Consider the following 24,665-nt stretch of genomic DNA (forward strand, 5'->3'; position numbering starts at 1 on the left):
TATTGTGTAACTTTGCCCAATCTCAGAGGAAAAAACACTTTAAAAAACTTTAAATGGGAACATTTTAAATTTTAGATTGACTAGATATTTTAGTTTTTTTAAAAAGTTATTTTATACAACTTATATTTTGTGTTTTAATTGATCCATTTTGTTGATTTCTTAAGAACATATAGAAAGCACTAGTAATTTTTAAAAATAAAGAATTTCTCATATACAGATTGAGAGCTCTAGCTAATAATTACTTAGATGTAATACACTTAAATTTTTATTTTTGTTATATTCTAGGAGTTATTTTCAGTAAATGTGTAGTAAGGATTGAATAGAGAATAGCTCGACTAAGAAAAAAAGTAGATCTTTTTAAAATCAAATATTTATAATGATAAATGAAATGCTTTAGAATTTAGATTGTGTATTAAAGCAATTTCTCGGTATTTTACAGTCCATTCATACCAAACTTTATTATCAGACAATTTTCTCCAGATATGGAATATAAAGGATTCATTCTTTTGAATATCTATGGGCTTTGACAAAGGTAATAAATACTCAAACCAACTAATAAGGTTTAAAGTATGTGTATGTGGTATTGTTGACAAGCATATATCTTTATAAAGAGAACAATAAAAGTATCCTAAAAATCCATGAATTGTAGAATCCTCCTTGGCAGTGAACAAAATTTTACTGTACCTCTTATTATGCTTGTTAAATTGAGATTGTCTAACTAATTGTTTATTTGGGTGACGAAATTCAAACACTTTTTGAGGACCTTGACACGAGATATGGAATGCTGACTTGACACGAACAACGTAGGGAATCTCTAAGCCATGAGGAATACCTTGAGTAGATATATTAAACCATAGTTTATATGATGAAATAGGTTCCACTGCTGAGTAATAGGATTCAGGAATCATAATCCCATCAGATTTAAGAAATTCCTGAGCTGCATCAAGACACTCAGGAGATAATTCATTGTCACCAAATGATCCAAGAAGCTCTGAAACTATTAGGTCAACCTTAATTTGAGATTTCAAATTTCTAATATCAGAGTTTATAATCTTTACATTCCTCCAAACTGGGTTTGGATCGTATTGAACACGTCCTAGAAGAGTTACAACTGCATTAATGTTTTTCTCGACACAAATTAGTTGTGAGTATTCAAGGTTCAAATCTTTTAAGGCATTTATTGAACATTGCATTAAGGGTCCCCTACCTCCTCCAACAACCATAATAGATACTTTTGTAGAAGTACTTTTTTTATTATGGAAATCAATTAAAAAGGTCTTTATGGCTTCTTGATATTTGTTGTATTTCACTTGATCTTTTTCAAAAATCTCATAGAAAGCACTCTGCAAATTTGAATAAAGAGGTTGCAAAGGGGTTTGTAAAACATCTGTATAACCATATTCAAATACTTCTTGTTGAGTTAGTGATGGTAGGTTGTTTATAAATTCTGCTACTTGAGCTTGCCACTTCTTGCATAAAAAAAGTGATTTATAATGTCCATTTTCTCCCACTACAATTGGTACTCTGAGACATAAAAATTTGTTCAAGATAGCTTTAATTTTATGCAAAAATTTACTGTTGTCTATTAAATTCTCTAGTAGTTTTGAATTCACTACAATACATCTTACTGGTTCCCCTAAAAATCTCTCCCATTTCAAGAAATCTTCTTCACTTATACATAAAGAGTATATATACAAGATAACTCCTAAACATGAGCGTCTAATTCCATTATTAACTCTATACTTTAAAGAGTTCCATGTGTTCCATTGATTATTGTCATGTACTGAAATTCTAATCCAGATATAATTATTACTAGTATTAGACTTCATAAAAGAAGAAAGGGTAGTAAGTAAATATGTGGATAAAGATTTAATATCTATAATAAGGGCATAATAGCCAATATAGGTTCCCCATCCCAGTAATGACTCTAATTGCACCTCACTTTCTAAGTTCTGAGGTAAGACTCCAACAATCTTAGAAGTCCAAATATTAGATTCTAAAAGTTTATGATTTTGATGACGAGGAATCCAAGAGAATGGGCCTTGAGTATCCACTTTACATAAAGTTTCTGATTTAGCCTTTGATATAGGAACCACGATAAAGTCATAACCTATTTGGTAAAGCCTATTATATAACTTTTTAATTAGCAGTGATTCATCTGTCAAATCAATACCGTCAAATTCTGTTGCATAATCATTAGGCTCAGAGACTTCCATACCAATATAGAAGGTCTGTAACCCAATTTTTAGTGGCATCTCTATTGATCTCACTCCTGTTTTACTGCTGCAGAATAATTAGCGCTTAGTCTCCTTTTGCCACGTGGAACATGAACAATCTTAATCAGTGTTATGAATTAAATCAATGAGTATCGGGGATATACATAAAGAATTAGATTTGCAAGAACATTTCAGTCCTGAATATTTGAATAATTTAGTTGTTAGTGACTCATATACTAAACTTGTTGAAAAATTGGGAAACAATGCTTGTAGTTTGCTCCTGTTAAACTGTGATAAAGGAATGGAGGTGAGTCTAAACCCCTTAAATATATTTGTATAAAAAATAAATAATAAATATAATTATCGAAAACAATTTTTTAGGTTGGAATAGATAAGATGAGCTATAAAATAGGTCCAAACTTTCAAGGAATAAAAAATATTCCACCAGGAGTTCACTTTATATACTACAGCATTATGGGATGTGTTCCTAGTACCCCAGAACATGATTTTGATAATTCAATCCAAGGTTTTTTTGTTAATTTTGCTCCTGGAGAAGTTATTATTAGGCATTGGTCACCTCAAAATCGGAGATTTGAGAAACTAGATGCATTGGAAGATGCCTATATTTCAGCTGTAAGACGTGGTGAATTTTTTGTATCACTTGCTCCCTATCTACTTGAATTATATGGAAAGTGGAATGAACTTGTAAACTTTATAACACCGGAAATTCTGGCAAAGTTAACTCCTGCTACAGAGGATATTAGGCCATTTAATGAAGATACTAAAATAGGTCAAATAAGCTTACAAGACTTAATATTAAAGCGGAATATAGATAATATATCTATGGGTGACGATCAAGTTTTGAACTTAAAATACATAAAAAGTGATATATCTACTCTTGAAAAGTGTAAAGAAGTTACAAGTGATGTATTAGACCCTTCCTCAACATTAGTTGTAGATAAGTCTGCAAATTTCAATGATTGTTTGGATATGAATGCTGGTTCAGGAACAATTTATTATAGTACTATTCCATCAATAAATTCTCTACCAAAGAAATTAGGTTTAGTTCATACTGAATATATTGCTACCTTATCATATGACCCTTCTCCCATTTTAGAATATATGATTTCGCTTGAGTATGAGGGGAATTTGATGCTTATATTGGGTGAAATTCAGTTTACATTCATTATTTTTATGTATTGTAGCTGTATATCAGCTTATGAGCAATATAGTAAATTGATTGAGCTCTTATCTAATTGTGAGTCAATAGTTATCAAGTATCCTGATTTATATGTGAATTTCCTGAAGATTATCTGTTGTCATTTGAGAATAATGCCAGATGATATACTTTCGAATCCCATATCACAAATTAGTATTGATATTCAGGTTTTAGTAAATCTTTACAAAATAACTCAAGTAGATATTGATCAAATGAAACTGCAAAATCTAGAAATATCTAAATTGCAGAAACTGAAAACTTTGCTTAAATACTCTAATCAAATGAACGAACTCGTAAAATTCAAATTTTTCATTGATATTGATACTCTAGAGCTTATATCAGAGGATGCACCTATAGTTGTTAGTTTACCAATAAGTTAGATAATTACGAAATTATACACTAATTATACTCATTGTAAAGACAATCTTTTAGAACAGAACTCAAGTTAATAACATTTATAAATAATTAATTTTAAAATCTAATTTTAAGAATTGAAGTTTAAGTACAAATATTAAGTAGTCTTTTCATAATTTAATAGGATTAATGGGTACTTTTGGTGTTAAATAATTCTTTGTACTTTCATAAACTACCCAGCTAATTGATATAGCTGGAACTGCTCTAATTAAATTAGGTCTTATACCTTTATAAACTGCACTAGGACCCTCAGTCCTTATAACATGTCTGAGAGATCCAAATATAGATGTATATATTCGAGGTTTACCATTCATCCCATCCACTTGCATTCTAGTTCTTATTAAGGCTATAGGATAAGAAACTATCTGACCTAAGGTAGAAGATATTGCTCCAAAGGAAAGTAATTCCAATAAAGAGGGTTCGACTCCATGCTTATATTTTGAATGTAAGGATTTTAGAGTTTCAAAGCAGGCCAGATCTATCCCAGAATATGGAAATACTCCAACAATTGCAGGAATTGCTCCTCTATAGAAAGCTCTTAAACCACATGTATTAAATGTTTGTAAGGCACAATTAAAAATTCCAGTATAGTGACTGACCTTGGAAACAGCCATTCTAGTCTTCACAACTTCTAGTGGATATATAATAAGTTGAGCTGTAGCTCCAGCAAAGCCACCAGCAATAATCCTTTCATACATATAATTATTAGAAACATTATGTTTAAGAGTTAAATCAGAATTAAGACTGTACCCAGGTTTTCTCAAATTTTTTTCTTTATCAAGATACTTCATTCTTGTATACTTCAAGAGGCTTTTATAATATTCATATATATAGAATTTAAGTCCAAGCTCGGGAGCAACCTTAAGACAATTTACTCCATTCCCTCTAAAAAATCCAGATATTCCTCCATCCATATGAATCAAAGTGACTACATCACGTATTCTTAGATTGGGTTTTGCAATCTGCATAACTACTTTAATACGATCCAATGGGGCTGTAACAGTACGACTAACTATACCAGCTAGTCCTCCACTAATAAAGTGAATTGCAGCAGCATTCCCGATATATCTACGCAGTCTCTCCAGATCAATGAGATCTAAAGTAACTTTATAATAAGATTTTATTAGTCCTTCCAGTTGGAATTGCTGAGATCCAGCATTATAAGCTATAATTGACTTAGTAGAAAGAGACTGAATATTGTCTGTGTTAGATATTACAGATAAGGGTATTTCATTACCAAAAGCTACATTCGCATCACAAGGAGACATTAACAAGTTGAAATTCTAATGGGGCATAATTATCTTTAAAGAATTTTAACTATGAAGAATTTCGAGTTTGACTACATCTATATTTATCAAGCGTGAAAGGCGCCTTACTTTCCTTTTTCTCTTTCTCTTTCTCTTTCCTTCAGGTTTAAGATCTAGCATAGCCTTGGAAGTGAAATCTAATAAGTTAGAATTATTAGATATGTCTAGTATAGTAGATGTTGATATTAATGGATGTCATAAAATTCTTCAGTGGTACAAAGTTCAAAGCTATGGTGATAAACCAAGTCCCAGATCTCTTCATACAGCTAATGTAGTAGGTGACTCCATGTACATATTTGGAGGATATGATGGTCGAAATAGGATAAATTCATTGTTAAAATTTGACTTTAATAGCTCCAAGTGGACAGATCTAAATATTTCACACATTAAATCACCTCTTCCTGAGCCTAGAGATCGTCATGCTAGTGCTGTTTATAAAGATTGTATCTATATATTTGGGGGACATAATGGAACTGAAGAGTTAAATGATATATGGTGGTACAATACTAATAATTATACATGGAACACAATATCTGAGGCTTGTTCATCTTCGAGAGGTTGTCCATCTCCCAGACATTCTCATTCTTGTTTTGTTTTTGAAAAGTATATTTATATTTTCGGAGGAAATGATGGGAGATATCTAAATGATATGTGGCGTTTTGATACTGAAGAAAAGGTATGGGATATGATCAATTATAATCATCCAATACCTGACGTTACAACAAACAGTATTTTAAATGATGATATTTTTACAAGTCCAGGGGTGACTATGTTACACCAATATGTAATTCCTACTATTAGATGGAGAACAGCTTGTGCTGTAAAAAGTGACCAGATGTATCTCTTTGGAGGCCATGACGGAGATATGCATTTACGTGATTTTTATGTATTTAATTTAAAAGATCATTACTGGGAAGAGATTCCCTGTACTAAAGACACTCCCATTGCAAGAGATTCACATAGTATGATTGAGTGTGGTGATGTATTGTGGCTTTTTGGAGGAAGTTCAAGAGGACACCCTAGAAATGATCTGTACTGTTTTCCTCTAAAAGACAAAGTTTGGAAACTAGTTAAACCAAATACTTATTCAATTGCTAATATTTCCAATAAATCTATATCTTTACTTCCATCAATGAGTTCCTCATCTTCACTATGTTATACAAGTGAAAATCTTACTTCGAATTTTACTTCAGAAGTATATGATAATAGTACATATATTAAGCCTCCAAAAGCTCGATTTTGTCATACAATGGCTATTCACAACTTTACATTGTATATTTTTGGAGGATATGATGGACAAGATAGATTAAATGACTTTATTGCTATTGATCTTTACAATAAGTTGTATATTGATATACCAGTAAGTACTTTAAATAAAGATTTAAAAGGATTACTTAATGATAAAAACACTGCTGATATAATATTTCAATTAGATGATGGTTCACAAATAAATGCTCATAGAGCAATTATTACAGTTCGAAATCATATCCTAAGACTTCTAATAACCAACTGTTCTAAACAGGATCGTATACAACAATTTGACCAGAATAGTTTTTTAGTTGTACCTCTTCAAGAAATTAGCAAAGATATATTACTAATGGTCCTCGAATATTTATATACAGATCAAGTAGAGCTACTTATGAATTTAGATGCAGAGTCTACAAATGCATCAGTACATCATTCTGATTCAGACTATCTTACAAAAGTAACTCAATTATTCTTAGCTGCTGATAAATTTGGTATAGTTAGGCTTCAGCGTATGTGCGAGAGTTATATGATAAGATTTATTGATTGCAATAATGCTGCTATATTACTTAATATAGCTGATATTCATTCATCTGTTACTCTTAAAGAGGCTGCTCTGAATTTTATCTTAAAGAATTTTGACAATGTGACAAAAACTAAACAATTTGAAGCTGTAGCTAAAAGTAATGTTGAATTAATATTGGAAATTATGCAGAGAAGGTAGTTTATCTTGTAAATTTGGCTTTTTTTATTTTGAGATTCCTTGTTAACCAACATACACTTGGCGCTAAGAGTCTCTATACTAAGTTACTAAGCCCTTAATTTAAACTATTTGAGGAGCTTAGGGTATAATTAAACATTATTCAATATGAATGTATGAAATATTTAAAATATGACAGAAGCTACTGAAGGACAGTTTAGTTCAGTTGAATTTGAGACTCAATTGCATTTATTTTCACAACGTCTGCAAGAGATAAATTCACAACAAGACGTGATATGTTCACTTTCTGAAAGAATAATAAGTGTTAAGGATAATCCAGTCATTCTACAGTTATATATACGATTAATAGAGGAATATAGTATTACAGCTCCTCCTGAGCAATTAATACCTCTTCTTTATCTGCTGAATGACTTTGCTCAAAAGTGCAAGAATCACGCTCATATGGCATCAGAAGCTATCATAAACATCTTTAACCTAATAAATATTGAATATACTGAGTATATGGCTAAGGCAAGACGTTGTTTTAATATTTGGAAATCACGAGGTATATTTGATAGCAATATATTAAAGCAACTGGATTATGCTCTTTTAGGACTTGCACCTCCCCTACTTATTATATCATCTTCATTCCCTAATATAAATACTTCAGAATCTTCTAATATCTCGCAACAAAGTGTATCAGATATAAAGTTAGATTCGGTTAATTCAGCAGAGGATCCCATTATTCACATTGCTTGTATTAAACAAAGAGACATAAAATTGTATAACCTATATCAAGATATATATAATGAATGCGGTACAATAATAAGAGATGCTAGTAGTGCTAGGGAAAAGAGGAAGATAATTCAGAACTTAGAATTTAGTATTACTAAGACACCAAAGGGATCTCAAAAGGAAAAACTACTTAAATTACTCGAAATGGAATGGAATCTACATTGCAATATATGTGATAATATTTTAAAATTGATTGAAAAACTAGATCAATTCCATTTACAAGTAACAAATAAGCTATGTGAAATCTTAAATATAGAGGAGAAAATTGTAGAATCTACTTTGAAAGTTTAATAGTGCTGGAAATTGTTGAATTAAAGGATATATTATTATACCTATAAGGAATTAAATGCATTCTCAAACTGGAGAAAGAATGATCATTGTTAACCTATTATTACATAACGTACGATATATGACTAGTTATATATAATAATTATATTTTCTGATTATTATTTAAAAAAATTCTATTAATATTCATTTTAAAATCACGTATCAATCTTATTTATATTCTCGACAAGTACCTTCTATCTGGCGATTAATTGACCATTGAAAAAGCAATACAACAGCTGTCTTATCATCTTTACTTCCATTATTTTCCGCAGCTTTTGTAATCAGTTCCGCAATTTCATTGGGATTCTTTGAATAATTCTCTTTAGTTATTTTTACTATATCTTCATCACTTAAAAATTCACTAACTCCATTTGTCAATAAAACTAAAAATAAATCTCTATCCATATCAACAGATTCAATACGTATATCTGGTTCCCAAGTAGACAACAATGTAGGTTCTTTCATATGTAAATCTCCTATACTTCTTGATACACTTATGCTATTTGGTTTATTATTTTGCTTATCTCCTAAAATCTTCGTTCTTGGGAACATTTTCCAGATCCCATCACAATTTTTAATGTAACCTCCTAACTTTTCAATTCTCTGTCTTTCCCTTGTAATAAATGGCCGGTGATCTGTAGTTAGTCTATGTGCTACTACATTTTCAACATCTCCGTTAGTGTTCAAACGTCCAAGGATTATTCTAGAGTCCCCACAGTTTGCTAGAATCAACTTCAGTTCTCCATCTACAGGATCTGGACCATATATTAAACAAACAGACGCTGTTGTACCATCAAAGTATTGTCTCTTCCTTGCAATAGCAAGATAATTATTATTTGTAATCTGAAAACCCTTTTCAAGTCCTTTACAGAGGGCCTTTATCTCTTGAGAACAAGATTCATTACTTAAATTACTCTTACTAATTTCATTTACACCAATTTCGGGTATATGGCCTGGTATATTTACATTGTTTCTACACATTTCTTGTGAGTAAACAGATAAGACATTGGTTAAGAGATTATTATAAACATAATCTACACATTTAGAACCTGCATGTCCATCAAATACAGCAGAGCAGAAACATAGAGCTTCACTTGTTGAGTTTACTACCTCAATAGGTAACTTTAACTTAGTTATAAACCTATCTTCACACTCTGTTTCATTTATTAACTTATTAACCCTTACATTACTTCCAGCAATTATATCATTATCAAGTTCTAAGTATATATCAGATTCGTCATCCTTAGGCGAAGTGACACAGTCTAATTCATATGATATAACTTTGTCTTCATTCTTGTACTTGTAATTATCACACTCACTTCCATAATCATGTATGAATTTATCCTGTTGTGTATTTAACTCCACCAAAGAAAGTCCTGATTCATCAAAAGTATATAATTGAGATGTAGAACTGTCGAAATATACCTTATCTTCATCATTATATAGCCATGAGCTTTTGTTGTGTAAATACCAACCACTAGCTTCGTCAATACTGTATCCACATATCTCAAGATTATCCGGATTAAACAAAGGAATTGATTGTACGTTATCCATACTTACTGAGGGCTCTCCACTTACACATCTAATTTTCAAAGGTTTATATTCTATACATTTTTCTGTTTTCCGTTCCATAAAAGAAGAAACGTAATAGGCAAAATAAAAATGTAATATACGCGCTTTCAACACTTCCTCCAGGTTATCTTTGATTTCAATAACCAGGAAGTAGAGGAATGACCTTTAAATTGATCATTAATAACTTAGATTGTTTATTAGTTTATATATCTCTTAATTTTATGATAATTCTTATTTAATGAGTTTATCTACCATTGATATTATCGGTGGACCTGATGCATATTTATTGGAGGATAAAGAAAAAATTGAGCAAGCTGTAATCCTAAATGATACCTTAAGAGAAACATTGAAATCTAGAATTAAACCTTCTGTAAAGAAGGTAATTGAAACTAGTGACTTTATAAGTTTACCAAGAAATAGTAGGCGTGATGGAAATAACGTAAAAGATAATCCAGAGAAAAGAAGAAATATTATTAAAAGGGAGCATCCTGAATATTTTAACATCAGATCTGATAACTCTGAAATTAATAAAAAAAGGAATGTTGAAGTGGAAAGCCTGATGTTACCATGGGAATTTATACCTCAATACTTACTGAAGTTAAAATTTGATTGTCCTAATATGTACTTCATTCATCTAAATAATGAGATAATACAACTTGTAAGATGGTTAGAACTAACACCTGCTGAAAAGTTTCTAAGGCAGCGTATTCTTGCTCGAATAATGCTTTTGTCACATACTTTGTGGCCAAATTCAAAGGTGCAACCTTTTGGAAGTTTTTTTACCGGTCTATCTCTTCCTACTGGAGATTTGGATATTTGTATCCTTAATGTTAGTGGAAGTCCCAAGAGAAGGTTAAGGGAACTTGCTGATGCATTAAGGAATTGGGACTTATGTACAGGCCTCGAACTAATATTAACTGCTAGAGTACCAATTATAAAATTTGTTGATTCAGAATCATGTATTTCTGTAGATATCTCACTGAATCAAGAGAGTTGTATTGATACAACTCAGCATATTTGTGAATGTTTAAAGAGATTTGATGTATTGAGACCATTGATTATTACAATCAAGTTATTTTTACATCAACGAGGTTTGGATGAGACTTATCTGGGAGGTTTGGGATCTTATGCCCAATTTTGTTTGATTCTATCCTTTATACAGCAGCATATATCTTCATATTCATCAGTTATACATCAGATGACTAGTTTAGGACATCTACTTTTTGATTTCTTTGAATTATACGGGACAATATTCAATTACAGCAGTACTGGAATTAAAGTTAAAGACAAAGGAGAATATTTTCCGAGGGAAATTTCCAGCTCTGAATCAACTCTTTCTTTAGAATCACCATTACCTCCATATAATGATATTGGGCGTGGAACATATAAATTTAATGATGTTAGACAATCTTTTCGTTTAGCTTTTTTGGACCTTGTAGAATCTAGGCAAAAATTTATTGATATATATTCTAAAAATCATAACAGAAGACCGAAAGATCCAAAGTCATACAGCATATTATCTTCAATAATATGTACGAACGATGAACTTTTCCACTGCAGACTACGCCGTGAAAATGATAATTGCACTCCAGTTAGTAGTTATAGGCAACCTCCAACCATTACTAAGGATATTATTAACCAGGTAAAGCAAGAGATGGAGAATTTTGATTGTTTAAAATCTTCAACTAATAAATAACTATTGAATATAACATATTAAGAAATTAGTGGATTAACATCTTAATTAATTTAATAGTTTTATTGAATCATTAACCCCGTATATATTTCTGATTTAGATTGTAATAATTTTGGTAATGAGGCATAAGAGCCATTCTACTTTGTATTTGATTTAGTTGAGGATTATGCCAAAATCTAGGATAATAAACTATCGGTTGTAGAGGAGACTTCAAACTTGTCTCATTTGGAAGAAAGGCGAACTTGTTATTTGAATTAGATGCTACATAATTATTGACTAAATAGTAAGTTCCACTTGTTGGTTTTTGAGTAAAGACTTTGCGATAGGTTGGAACTTGATTTTTTAATTCAGTATCAACTTTTTTTATAGTTTTATCAAGAATCTTATAATTTTCCACTTGTTTTAAAGATAACTGAACTATTGGTGATTGTATATCTTTCTTCTTAATAGTTCCTTTCACTTGATCTTTATTCCACTGATATAAATCACTTATTACTTCTGTAATCTTTTCTTTTTCTGAATAATCTGGAATTTGATCTGCATACGATCTTATTTCAATTTCATTCTTATTTATACTATGGTTTATCCCCATAATATCTAATTCAGAAACCTGTATTTCGGCATCTTTCGAAGAAGCTGTTAAATTTAACTTATTTGTACTATTTTCATTATTATCTAACTGCTTGTCTTGAATAATTTTAACTGTGAAGCTTTCAATGCATGGTGGTGACGAAGACAACTGGATTTGTCTATCTTCTTTTTGTAAGTCTAAGATTTCTACTTTATTTGGTGAGGAATCCAAAAACTTAGAGCACCAAATCTTAAATGGATCTGATTTTTTATTGGTAACTTGACTTATTTCCTTTGTTAATGAACTTAAAGTCTTATTATCTTTCTTAACCTGACTTTCAGGGATTTCTAATAGCTCCTGAGAATGCATCAATTGTTCTCTTAAACGATATTCTCTTACACGCCTTCTTGCTCTGTTCACAGCCAGCCATATTTCTGATGATGAATCCAGGTAAATATCTTTTTTTTTATTTTTTTTTTCGTAGATACCTTCTTTTCTATTTTTTGTATAAACTTGATAAAACTTCTTATGTTGCCTCTTTAAACTAAAATTTGTGTTATCCTTTGACTTTCTAAATCCAATTTTTTGACTTAAAAGAGCTTTATTTTCCATATTATCCTTCAATTTTTCATGATTCAACTCAAAATTCATTTCGCTTACATTTGACTCTAATGAATTATTTTTAAAAGAAATAATTTCAGATTGATCTTCATTAGTCAATGATGGTGTGTTATCGTCTAATTTATAATTAAGATCATTAACTGAACAAAGCTCATTGAATGGGGATTCTGAGCAGCTCAAATCATTCAAACTATCTACATCTTTTTCTGAAAAGTCCTCAAATGGTGAATAACTCATCGATAAAAGTTCTTCCATTATAGAACTAAGATTTTCAAGATCATCATTAGATTTCTGGACTTCTATACTCCCCTCAGTTAGTTTTGCCACATTATCTTCTTTTATTCTTTTATCTGTCATCCAAAGTGTAATAATTTCATTGATTATACTTGTAGTTAATGAATTTGTAGTATTACTAAGCTGACTCTCCAAATGATCTGATTCCTCTATATCTGAATTCAGTAATGTAATGATGTCGTTAATGTTAAGCAGTATATTTGAGTAACTAACAAATTTTCCTGTTATTCTATAGATAATTGTTGTAATGTTTACAAATAGAGTACATAGCTCATCTTTTTCACTCTTTTCAGCTAAAATTTTTAATATATTTTCTTTATCATTCAAATCATATTTACATCTTATAATTTGGATATAACTCTCAAGTTCATCTAGTAAACCAAACATAGAAGGTTGAGAAATACTATAGTCATTCCTATCTTCATACCATATATTCTCATATTCCTTACTATTTGTCTCTTTGAAAATAATTTGATCATTATTATTTCCTGTAACATAGCCAATGCAAATACATTTTTTATCTAACATACAATATACTAAAGTTTTAGTCAGACATATTGGGTAATTTTTTGAATTTTGTAAGTAGGCCAAAATTTTTCCAATGAAACTCCTTGTCTGTAATTCACTCGTTTCTTCACTTAAACCTATTTCCATATTTATCCACGAGGGATCACCAATAAGATCCAGGATATATATAAAATTGTTATAACTCTCTAAATCCTTTGTTAGAGAAGATTTGAAAATAATAGATTCAAGTTCGAGTACAAGTAGTGAGTGAAATCTTATATTAGGGATATATTCTTCACTATTATAACTTATTGAATTAATTTCATGTTGAATTTTCCTTGCTACTTTTAACATGTTTAATGCATGAACAGGTTCTCTCACTTCAACTTGTAAAACATTTAATACACCGGTACTATCATTTTCTTTTTTTAATATCTGCTCAAGGGGATTATCTAATCCTTGAAGTGCATCAAATATAATTTCTGAATTTGTGTACTCATCTTTGTGAAATAATAAAAAAGAGACTTTTACTATACTATAGCAGTAACTTGACAAACCAATTCCATATTTGGGTGATCTAATTTCTGAAAATAAACAATGAACTACCTTTTCAAATATGCCTCCATTTACATTTGAATCACTCATGTTGCAATCATTATAAGATTGACCATATAAAAAGTTTGTTTTCCCATTTTCTGGACGTCCCATAGTCCAAATTATTCCATTATTAATCTGTGTGAGGCATCTCCTAACTAGATTTCTAATTTCTGAATCATCTAGAGTATAGCTCTCATCCAGAAAGTGTATATAACCTGGCTCTATGCAAGTCATTTCTACTCAAAAAATTTACACAAAAAAAATTAATTTATTTAAAAAAAAATTGCATGTGGTCATGCATGCATACGCAGCATTTCCATCCCCTCCCCCCTCTAAAGAACACACAAATTACCTTAAGATGAGTTAAATATATAATCAAAAATTAGGTAATACTAATATCTATAAACTAAATACATTCTATTCAATACTTTGTATATGTTTCGGAGATGTGGGGTCATTAAATAAAAGATGAACTTCAGTGTCGCTAGCAGTAATATTCGAATTCGTTTCAAATACAGCTCTAAAGATATGAGATAAATCATCAATAATATGCGAAGCATTTAAACTACGCATAAACTTTTTAAAAGCAATATGGGCTGACAATCGAGTTATACAACAAGCTCCATAAGCTGCTATAATATCTGGAGAGTTGCAATACCTAGTTTCATCTATAGTATTTGTTAAACTCTGTATCGACCAGTAGAATAAGGGAGCAATACACCCAGCTAAAATATCACCTTGTCCACCACACCTTTTATATGATCCAGATAAATTACAAATTGCTACTACTCTACCATTGGTAATTATGTCAAATTTACCTTTAAGAACAATACATACATTTCCAAAAGATCTACTCAAATCAACAACCTTAGTAATTTGATTGAAAATCTGTTCATAATTTAAATGGGATAACTGGGTGAAGGCCTCTACTTTAGTATCTTTTTGGTATTTTTGGTGTGTACAATTTTCTAATATAATATGTTCATAAAAGCACCAATTCAGAGGATTAGTATTGCAGAAACTTTTTCTCTTATTCTCTGGGATATCTGATTTTTCACTATCAGAAGTAATACATCTATTTTTATACAGGTTTATTTCTTCTCCATCATCATAAATTTCGAATATAATAGGATTGTTGAAATTTGAAGGGCACTCTATATTAGGTGTTCTTTCACAGGGAGATGTAATATCTAGATCTTCATTCATTCCCAACGGTAAAACTTGTGGAATATTGATATTGTTATCAATAATTTCAATATCACTCACTTTATCATTGAGTTCAATATGGCTATATGATGAGGTTGCAGCAGTAGCTGTTCCTGCTTGACTATAACTCTTAGGAGAATTCTCTTTGATATTTGGGATTAAAGTTTCAGAGCTCATACTATTGGATAATTCGATAGATTTCTCAAATCTAAAAAATTCTGCAGTATTTGGGGTTAATATACAGTGTTTATACCCGCAAATTAATTCTGGTTGTTGGGATACTAAATATAGGCCGTCTGCATCTATTACAAGTGGTACTGATAGAGATCTACAAATTCGAATTAATTCTGAAACAACCTTCAAAACATTTTTATTTCTTCCCAATCCACAACCAATTACAATTACGTCCATTCTAGGTAGCCACACTCGAATATTATCAATATACAAGGTGCAATCTTCTATAGTTGCTTCAAAATTACTAGATGGTAATAGAGGATGCACAATTAAGTCAGGACTGTATGATTTTATAGGTAAAGAAGCTTCAGGAGTACAAAATATATGGCATAAATCTGCTCCAATTGTTAATGAAGAAATGCCTGCAAAGTAAGAAGCTCCTGTATACTCCAAAGATCCCCCAACAATCCCAATTTTTCCAAGTGAACCTTTTCTCAAATCCATATTAAGCTGAGGTATAATACTACGAACTGCATCAATAAGTTTTCCTTGAGACATAGGTGGGTACCAATCATACAAATTATGTTTATTATTATATGAAACATCCTCATTACTTACAGGTTTATCCATATCTTGTAAAGTCTCATTATCAAGATTGGTTCTAGTTTTCCATCTATAAAAAAAATTTAACCAACTATCCATTCCCTATATTATAGCTATCTAGGTGAACCAACTTGAGTAAGAAAAGTTCAAGTGAGATTTCAAATTTAAAGGAAAAAAAGGGCGGCCAAAATTATCAAGAGAATTATATTAACCGAATATTTCTAGATCGTAGACTTTAGATCTACTTTTATACTAGATTTAAATATCACTAAAAAAAAATACTTTATGGCTCCTTCAACCTGATATTCATTGCAATTCTATTTATTATGTCAAACTGATCTAAGAAATCTACAATATTAGTGGTTTGAATAGCCACTGACTTCCTATTGTTAAAATAAGTACATTTTATATTAACAATATCTGACGAATTCGTCACAAGAATGCAACTTGGGAGCTTAATTTGCTCATTTGATATCTTGTTCTTAGAATTATATTCTATAATTGTCTTTAAAGATGAAAGTGTGTATTGTAACCTTTCATATTTATCAATATTTTCATGTAATTGCTTTTGAATTGATTGTAAATTTGGAGGATTTATACACTTATCTATATTTGTGGGTCTTAAGGAGTTTAGAAAGTGTGATATTCCTTGCCAAGTAATACTTTTACCACTTCTCCCTATAATTGTTGCAGATATCAAAACATTAATAGCATCGTATACCCTCCTCCTAATACTTTTTTCACTAGATTCTCGACTTTTTTGATATAATATATCAGAAGCATACTTTTCTTGATCTACTGGCCCTAAATATTCCATAATTAATATATCCGCAATATCACTATGAGTTGAGATTCTCCAAACTTTTAATAGACTACATATTTTAACTGCGACTTGTTTTAAAGTACCCCTTGGAATAGTAGAGTTAATTACATTGTTACGCACATTTGATAGTGAGGTTATATTAGATACTTGAGGTGTATTTCTGGAATTTGTTTCTGTAGTCAGCATTTCAAATACAAAGTTGTCAGTCTCATTACTGGTATTATTAATTGCATGACTATCAACTTTAGGTTCATTATTATCCATACTATGTACACGTTTCAACATGTATCACATATTATTAAATGTAATAGGTTGCAATAAGAAAAGAGGTTTCTAAAGTCAAACTAAAAATGACGGATAGGAAATAGGCGCCATAATATATTTATAACTATCCGATTATTAATAAATACAAAAAATTCCTATCTTTAGCCATCTACATTACGTAGAATTTCATATTAGTAGGGTACACTTGTATAGTAAATTCCTTTTATTTAAATATATATTTAAATCTTTTAAAATAAAGGGGAATTTTCAATTTTTTAGATTTGGTTGAAAATAAAGAAGGTAAATTTATTCATTATCCGTGATAAATTATATTATTTAATTAAATCAATGTCTCTTTAAGTCCTAGAATTATATAAATCTTGTAATTTTAGTATAAACAAAGTACTTTAGTAATGCTAGAATTCAAGGGGGGAACCGCTCATCTAAATTGAGACCCCTCAAAAAAAATTGATAATAAATAATATATTACAGATTCTGGCAGCAAATTATAAAGTACCTATATCAAATAGACTGTAAGAGTTATGGATAGTGATTATTCATTTTCATTAACAACCTTCAGTCCTTCAGGAAAGCTTGTTCAAATAGAATATGCTCTGAATGCTGTTAATAATCATGGTAGGCCAGCTTTGGGTATTAAAGCGAAAAATGGTGTCGTTATTGCAAGTGAAAAAAAAGTATCAACAGCTTTAATTGAACAAAATTCAATAAGAAAGATCGAATACATAACTAAAGGAATTGGATGCTGTTTTGCAGGGATGCCAGCTGATTTCCGGGTAATTTTAAAGAGGAGTAGGAAAGTAGCTCAAAGATATTTTGCAACATACCATGAAGAAATTCCTGTAAATGAATTAGTTAGAGAAGTAGCAGCAGTAATGCAGGAATTTACTCAATCTGGAGGTGTAAGGCCATTTGGAATATCACTCCTAGTAGCTGGATTTGATCATAGAAAAGAACCTAAACTATACCAAATAGACCCATCTGGGGCATACTTTAGTTGGAAGGCTTCAGCTATTGGTAAAGATATGCAGAACGCAAAATCATTTTTGGAAAAACGATACAACTCTGAGATAGAAATTGAGGATGCAATACATACAGCACTTTTGACTCTTAAAGAATGTTTTGAAGGGGCAATGAATGAAAATAATGTAGAGATAGGCTACATAGGTGAAAATAAGATTTTCACCACCTTATCATCAGAGGAAATCAAGGACTATTTAGGCGAAGTAGAGTAATATCTATATACATAGTGGGACCCAGAGATCTAGTGAAATCTTTAATAGAGCTTACTTTATAGTACTAGACACGTTAGACTTTTAATATCTCCATAGATTCTACATAGTTCGTGTTAAATTTATTTCTAAATTTTCCTTAATAATCGGTTGTCCTCCCTATATTATATTACTAGTTTTATTTTAATAAGAAGAATTCTGATTGTAATTTTAAAAAGTTTATAAACAAGCTTTTAACTAATTTCTAAATAGCTTTGTGAAATATATATAAGCCACATTATTTTGATGTGGGGAGTTTAAGTGTGTGTAGCAGCAATTAAAAAGCCACTCAGAAGATAGCGCCAATTTATCGATACCCCCTCCTTCCCCTCACCCCCCACCCTTATTAGTAGCTCCACTGGCAACAAAGTAGTGAGTTCACTTATACTAATTAAGTTAATTTTGGAAATTCTGGAATTTAATTGGAAGTATTAAAGATGTTATATTATATATTTTATTTACTGATAATTAGTCTATGTCTTTGGTCATCTAACAGTGGTGAGACTTCTGGGGTCCCTGAGGGTATTAACTTAGACAGTTCTATGCTTGAGGGTCTTAATTCTGGAGGAATTGGAGATTTGGATAATTTAGGTAATATTGAAGGTATGGGGGATATGGGGGATATGGGAGGTATGGGAGGTATGGGAGGTATGGGAGGTATGGGAGGTATGGGAGGTATGGAGGATATGGACAATGTTATAGTTGATGAAGCTTCCCCAGCTCCAGCTCCAGGTTTAAGTACTGATGAAGAGCTCTTAATTCAGAAGTCTAGTGAAAGCTATGAATTCCAAGCTGAGGTATCACGTCTGATGGATATTATTATTAATTCCTTGTATTCTCAGAAGGATGTCTTCTTGAGAGAGTTACTATCTAACTCTGCAGATGCACTAGAAAAGGCTAGATTTACCTCCGTTACTGATAAGAGTTTTCTTGGAGATAAGACTGAATTGGAAATTCGGATATCATATGATGTGAACAAGCGTACAATTTCTATTACTGATACTGGTGTTGGTATGACCCGTCATGATTTAGTTACTAATTTAGGTACAGTTGCAAAATCTGGGACGGCAAACTTTTTGGAATCTCTAGCTAAGGGAGGAGATTTGAATCTTATTGGGCAATTTGGTGTAGGATTCTATGCTTCATTTTTGGTAGCTGATAGAGTGACAGTTATATCTAAGAGTAATGAAGATGAGCAATATGTATGGGAGTCAAATGCCGATGTTTCATTTAGAATTAGTCTAGATCCTCGTGGCAATACTCTTGGTAGAGGTACTTCAATTATTTTGACTCTTAAGGAGGATTCTACAGAATTTCTAAGTTTCTCTAAACTTAAGGAGCTAGCTTTAAGATATTCACAGTTTACTAGTTTCCCAATATATATATATAATCCTGAGACTCCAAAAAAGGAAAAAACTGAAGATTCATCAGAGTCTTCTGAATCTGAGGTATCCAAAGGACGTTGGGAGCTAGTCAATGTTGAGAAAGCTATATGGTTACGCCCCAAGGAAGATATTACTTCTGAGGAATATACAGCATTTTATAAGAGCATTACACATGATTATATGGAACCTATGCGTCATTTACACTTTTCAGCAGAAGGTGAAATAGAATTTAAGGCTTTACTGTATATACCATCACATCCCCCTCATGATATGTTTGATGCTTATATGGGTAAATCTGGAAATATTAAGTTATATGTTAGGAGAGTTCTCATTACTGACAAGGTAGAGGATTTACTTCCAAAATATTTAAATTTTATTAAAGGAGTTGTTGATAGTGATGATATTAGTTTAAATGTTGCTAGGGAACATGTACAACAAAGTCGAATTATTAGAGTTATTAGTAAGAAGATTGTTCGTAAGATTTTGGATATGATTAAACAGATTCAAACAGAACAGATAAAGGCAGAGAAGACTCAAGAGGCTCAGGAATTAAGTAGTGAGGTAGATGAGTCTGAGTCTAAAGAAGAGAAGGAGAAGTTTAAGAAGTTATTAACTAGTTATGATAAGTTCTATGACATGTTCCATAAGAATCTGAAACTTGGTTGCTATGATGATGAGTCCAATCGTTCTAAAATAGTGAAATTACTTAAGTTTCACTCTTCAAAGAGCATTGATAAAACAATCTTCTTATCTCAATATATTGAACGTATGAAACCTGATCAAAAGACCATTTACTACATATCTGGTGATTCACCTTCTGCATTATTAAAGAATCCTTTGGTTTCTGTATTTTTGAAGCACGATGTTGAAGTAATATTCCTAACTGAAGGAGTAGATGAACCTTGTATTGCTAGAGTTCCTGAATTGGAAGGCTTTAAGCTATCAAGTATTGAGAAGAATGAAGTCCGTCCCTTCGATGAAACTGAAGATGAGAAGACTTATCATGAACGTCTTACCAAGCATTTTGAACCTTTACTGAAGTTCCTCAAGGATTCACTTTCACCAGATGTACTCAAAGTTGAAGTTTCCAAGCGCTTAGTTCATGATCCTGCTGTTTTGACAGCTGGACCATGGGGGCAATCTGCCTTTATGCAGAAAATACAAAAGGCTCAAACATTTGCTGATAATAGAAATATGAATATTAAGAATCGTCATATGGAGATAAATCCCCATCACATTTTAGTACAGAAATTGTTGAGTCTTGTACAATCAGATAATACTGATGAAGCAAAGTCTTTAGCTAGAACTATTCATAACCTTGCCACTATTGCTTCAGGGTTTGAATTGGATAATCCAAATGAATTTGCTTCTAATATGTATAAACTTGTCCTTACCTCGTCTGGTTTGAATCATAATGAGCAGATTAATCACTTGGACTTACCAGCAGTTGAAGGTAGTAGTGACAGCACAGAGAGTGGTAAAGATGTAGATGATGAAGCTGATGAAGCTGATGAAGCTGATGAAGTTGACAATCAAGTTGATGAATCAAAACGTGATGAGCTTTAATATGTAGAATAGGACTTTCATCAACTTTTGGAATTTTCGTTGCATTGACTAGTTATTTAGCTGTAGTTGACTAAATAGATCAATAATTTTTGACCTTTTTTACAATAAGATCTCACTAAATTGGAATTTCACAACTTTGTATCTATATAGACGAGTCAAGGTAAATATCAAATTTAGATATATCTGGGGTATCTCACAGCTCTACTTCAAGAGATTTAAAACTAGTTATTTCGGTGATTTCTAGTTAATTTCAGAGTATTTGGTTATAACTTGGCTTAGAAGTTTAAATACTTAAGTCTACAAATAAACAGTAAAACAAAAAAAATAAATTGATAGAATTATTTCAAGTATTTCCTACGTTAGAAAACATAATTTGAAAGTGTGATTAGGTTCAGTATTATTTTTATAAGCTCTTTAACTAACTTAGAACCTCAAATAATAGTTATCTAAGTTACCCATCTATATATCTCACTTCGTGAGTTCCAAATATATTTAAAGTAACTTCTTATTAAAAATTGACTTTTTGAAGTTTTCCGTGATTACTTAGGTATCACGAAATTTGATCTTTTATTTTCAAAAGTATTCTTTTTACATCTTATATATAATGTAGATATAATTATATAGTGAGATAACATTTGAAAAAATAATCCTAATTAATTTTTATTGTCATATTAGACTATAATACAATATTAAATTAATAGTATATGCTTTAGAAGAGCTTAATCGGAACTTTTTAAGGTGATCTATTTCATTTAGTTCTCTTCAAGGATTATTTCCAGGCATAAAAGATAGCAATAATGAATGATTATTTGTAATCATTGGTGTATTTGAAGATGTAGGAAGAGTATGAGGTGTTTGTGATTGCTGATATGTAAATGGATTAGGGGGATCACTACGTATTGGAAAGAAGTGATGATTTCTAAATGAAGACAATATCTTGTTACTAAATGTACTATTGACACTAGTACTAGATCCATTCCCATTAACTTTATGTGCATTATTACTATCTAAAGGTATACCATCATCCAAATCTTTCATTAAATTTAAGATTATTTGTTTTTCATTAATGTCTTTTGTCAGATCAAATGCTATATTAAGATGCCGCAGTGCCTTATCCTTCCTAGTAAGTTGAGCGTATATCTTACCAAGATATAGATGTATATTAGGCTCATTTGATGCTAGACGATGGGCTGCAGTTAGCATAGTTAGAGCTTCTTCATATCTTTCAAGCTCAAGCAATACAACTCCAGCATGATACTTCAGCCATGGATTTCTAGGATCTCTCAATATTCCCTTTTGAAATGTATTATAAGCTGTGAGAAAATCATGCGTTATAAGATAACAGAGCCCTAAATAGTGAATTAAAGTAGAATTATTGGGGAATATTTGCAGAGCAATGTTAAAATGTGTTCTAGCTTGATAATATTCCTCACGTTTAAACCATACATAACCTATTCCCCAATGAGCCCTGTGACACCTTGGGTCCAATTTTAAGGCTCTCTGATACATTTGAATAGCTTCATCATATTTCTCTATGATCGAAAATTCATGCCCAATTAGTGTATATGCATATATATATCCTGGGTTATATTGTACGGCCTTTTTGAAACATTTAATTGAACTTTCATATTCTCTATGAAGTGAAAAACAATTTCCAATCACAACCCAGAGTTGAGGAACATCCTTCTCAACTAACTGAAGAACTAAATTTGCCAAATTTATTAATTCAACGCTCCTTTTCAATTGCCACAAGCAAGAACTATATAAATCTAAACAATTTATCCATTGCTGGCGATTATCATGTGGGTTTATCTTAGAGCATAAATTATTGCACTCTTCCCATAAACTCGATTCAAATAAAGCCTTTACATGTAATTCTATCACCAGGCTAAGTCTACTAAGAGGTTCTGGGAAAGACTCAATAGCTTTAATTACGCCGTTACATTGATACCATTCCGATTGATACAGTAATTTTGCTAAAGGTAATAATATCTCAAATATTGAACCAGATCTTAGCTCACAACTAGAATCTCTATATTTATTTTCATTATTACATTTAATATCTACCATTGCTTTATTTACCCTATCTGAACCAATCACATTCCATTTTGCTGTTGATTCTGAATTTTTAAAGTTATTGTCAAAAGATTTAGAATATGGCCATTTTAAAGAAGTTGCTATATGTCCACTTTGTACAGACTCTAACCATAAATAAAATGATTTATATCTATATTGTTGTCTAGGAGAACTGAAATCCTCTAAGTTGTAAAAAAAATCTGCAATATTCAAACATATACAGTCTTCACTTTCAGAAGTTCCTCTCAAAGTTACGATTAGATTTCCATCTTGAACTTTCTTAACAGTCCACCTGTTTGACTCTTCAGCATAGATAGATAAACAAGATGAGAGACTACCATTAACACTTATATTCTCTAGTTCATAGTACTTTTCGCTCCAAGTATTCAAGCTACAACAAATATTTGCCAATTCTTGGGGCATTTGGCATGACAAATAAACTAAGCGTTCATGAGCTTTCCATAGTATTGGATTCCAATCAACAGCTATCACATAACAGTATAAAGCAGCCAATTTTAAATCTAACAGTTCAAATAACTTTCCCATAAGATAAAGCCCAGCAGACTCTCCGGGAATCTTTAAAGAGCCATTATGAATAGATTTAATTAGTAAAATTGGATTGCTACATAGAGATAAAAACATATCTGATGCTGTTTTATTATTGGAATTTACTATAGGTGTTCCTTTCCATGACTTTGGGGATATTGAAGGAGATATTGTCGAATTATTTAATAGTTCAGACAATGTCCCGACAAAACAACTTGTAAATATATTTTCAGCCTCCTGTATCTTCCCAAGTTTAATGCAACATTGAGTTAAAAGATATCTGCAAAGTAATTCAGACTCATCTAAGTTATTATTTCCTTCTTCAGAAGGTTGAGTATTCTCTGTATAATTTTTTTTATTCAGTCCTTCCTTTAAAAACTTATAGGCTTGAGTAAAATTGACTTCTCTGAGACAAGTTTGAGCCAATGATATACAAGTATCTCTGTCATTATTTAAGCTATAAAGGATTTCACTCCAAAAGGAAATATGGTCTGAAAGTTGCCACCTTCCAAGATAATCCAAAATTCGCAATATTTCGTGTTCTGCCATATTGGCTAAGTGCCTTTGTTAGCACGAAAACAGACTCCCCTACAGATAAAAACCACAACCTATGGTTTGTCTTATATTAACTTTCCTTGAATTCTTTTTCCTAAAG

General features: G+C 31.2%; 13 protein-coding genes across 13 annotated transcripts; 6 read left to right on the forward strand and 7 right to left on the reverse strand.

The window, feature by feature from the left end:
- Positions 1-371: 371 nt before the first annotated feature.
- Positions 372-2,255, reverse strand: cand_011480 (SKB1 methyltransferase family protein; the record flags this gene model as incomplete). The annotated part of the gene is made up of 1 exon (XM_067211387.1): positions 372-2,255. The coding sequence occupies one exon, from the start codon at positions 2,253-2,255 to the stop codon at positions 372-374; it is 1,884 nt and encodes a 627-aa protein (XP_067067007.1).
- A 106-nt stretch (positions 2,256-2,361) lies between these two features.
- cand_011490 (AAR2 family protein) lies at positions 2,362-3,815 on the forward strand (the record flags this gene model as incomplete). The annotated part of the gene is made up of 2 exons (XM_067211388.1): positions 2,362-2,523; positions 2,598-3,815. 2 exons carry the CDS (start codon positions 2,362-2,364, stop codon positions 3,813-3,815), a joined length of 1,380 nt encoding a protein of 459 aa, XP_067067008.1.
- Positions 3,816-3,959: 144 nt separating this feature from the next.
- On the reverse strand, positions 3,960-5,117 carry cand_011500 (carrier protein; the record flags this gene model as incomplete). Its single annotated transcript, XM_067211389.1, has 1 exon — positions 3,960-5,117. One exon carries the CDS (start codon positions 5,115-5,117, stop codon positions 3,960-3,962), a length of 1,158 nt encoding a protein of 385 aa, XP_067067009.1.
- A 199-nt stretch (positions 5,118-5,316) lies between these two features.
- On the forward strand, positions 5,317-7,125 carry cand_011510 (kelch motif family protein; the record flags this gene model as incomplete). Its single annotated transcript, XM_067211390.1, has 1 exon — positions 5,317-7,125. The coding sequence occupies one exon, from the start codon at positions 5,317-5,319 to the stop codon at positions 7,123-7,125; it is 1,809 nt and encodes a 602-aa protein (XP_067067010.1).
- Positions 7,126-7,293: 168 nt separating this feature from the next.
- Positions 7,294-8,187, forward strand: cand_011520 (uncharacterized protein; the record flags this gene model as incomplete). The annotated part of the gene is made up of 1 exon (XM_067211391.1): positions 7,294-8,187. One exon carries the CDS (start codon positions 7,294-7,296, stop codon positions 8,185-8,187), a length of 894 nt encoding a protein of 297 aa, XP_067067011.1.
- Positions 8,188-8,391: 204 nt separating this feature from the next.
- cand_011530 (protein phosphatase 2C) lies at positions 8,392-9,855 on the reverse strand (the record flags this gene model as incomplete). Its single annotated transcript, XM_067211392.1, has 1 exon — positions 8,392-9,855. The coding sequence occupies one exon, from the start codon at positions 9,853-9,855 to the stop codon at positions 8,392-8,394; it is 1,464 nt and encodes a 487-aa protein (XP_067067012.1).
- A 178-nt stretch (positions 9,856-10,033) lies between these two features.
- On the forward strand, positions 10,034-11,491 carry cand_011540 (PAP 25A associated domain-containing protein; the record flags this gene model as incomplete). Its single annotated transcript, XM_067211393.1, has 1 exon — positions 10,034-11,491. The coding sequence occupies one exon, from the start codon at positions 10,034-10,036 to the stop codon at positions 11,489-11,491; it is 1,458 nt and encodes a 485-aa protein (XP_067067013.1).
- Positions 11,492-11,561: 70 nt separating this feature from the next.
- On the reverse strand, positions 11,562-14,312 carry cand_011550 (uncharacterized protein; the record flags this gene model as incomplete). Its single annotated transcript, XM_067211394.1, has 1 exon — positions 11,562-14,312. The coding sequence occupies one exon, from the start codon at positions 14,310-14,312 to the stop codon at positions 11,562-11,564; it is 2,751 nt and encodes a 916-aa protein (XP_067067014.1).
- A 183-nt stretch (positions 14,313-14,495) lies between these two features.
- On the reverse strand, positions 14,496-16,160 carry cand_011560 (carbohydrate kinase domain-containing protein; the record flags this gene model as incomplete). Its single annotated transcript, XM_067211395.1, has 1 exon — positions 14,496-16,160. One exon carries the CDS (start codon positions 16,158-16,160, stop codon positions 14,496-14,498), a length of 1,665 nt encoding a protein of 554 aa, XP_067067015.1.
- Positions 16,161-16,344: 184 nt separating this feature from the next.
- Positions 16,345-17,169, reverse strand: cand_011570 (transcription factor E2F dimerization partner domain-containing protein; the record flags this gene model as incomplete). The annotated part of the gene is made up of 1 exon (XM_067211396.1): positions 16,345-17,169. One exon carries the CDS (start codon positions 17,167-17,169, stop codon positions 16,345-16,347), a length of 825 nt encoding a protein of 274 aa, XP_067067016.1.
- Positions 17,170-17,690: 521 nt separating this feature from the next.
- On the forward strand, positions 17,691-18,401 carry cand_011580 (proteasome subunit Alpha type 2; the record flags this gene model as incomplete). Its single annotated transcript, XM_067211397.1, has 1 exon — positions 17,691-18,401. One exon carries the CDS (start codon positions 17,691-17,693, stop codon positions 18,399-18,401), a length of 711 nt encoding a protein of 236 aa, XP_067067017.1.
- Positions 18,402-18,874: 473 nt separating this feature from the next.
- Positions 18,875-21,388, forward strand: cand_011590 (HSP90 protein; the record flags this gene model as incomplete). Its single annotated transcript, XM_067211398.1, has 1 exon — positions 18,875-21,388. The coding sequence occupies one exon, from the start codon at positions 18,875-18,877 to the stop codon at positions 21,386-21,388; it is 2,514 nt and encodes an 837-aa protein (XP_067067018.1).
- Positions 21,389-22,150: 762 nt separating this feature from the next.
- On the reverse strand, positions 22,151-24,559 carry cand_011600 (TPR repeat-containing protein; the record flags this gene model as incomplete). The annotated part of the gene is made up of 1 exon (XM_067211399.1): positions 22,151-24,559. The coding sequence occupies one exon, from the start codon at positions 24,557-24,559 to the stop codon at positions 22,151-22,153; it is 2,409 nt and encodes an 802-aa protein (XP_067067019.1).
- Positions 24,560-24,665: the final 106 nt, after the last annotated feature.

The sequence above is a fragment of the Cryptosporidium andersoni genome, assembly GCF_001865355.1.
Source record: "Cryptosporidium andersoni isolate 30847 chromosome Unknown contig_44, whole genome shotgun sequence".
Taxonomy (NCBI): Eukaryota; Apicomplexa; class Conoidasida; order Eucoccidiorida; family Cryptosporidiidae; genus Cryptosporidium; species Cryptosporidium andersoni.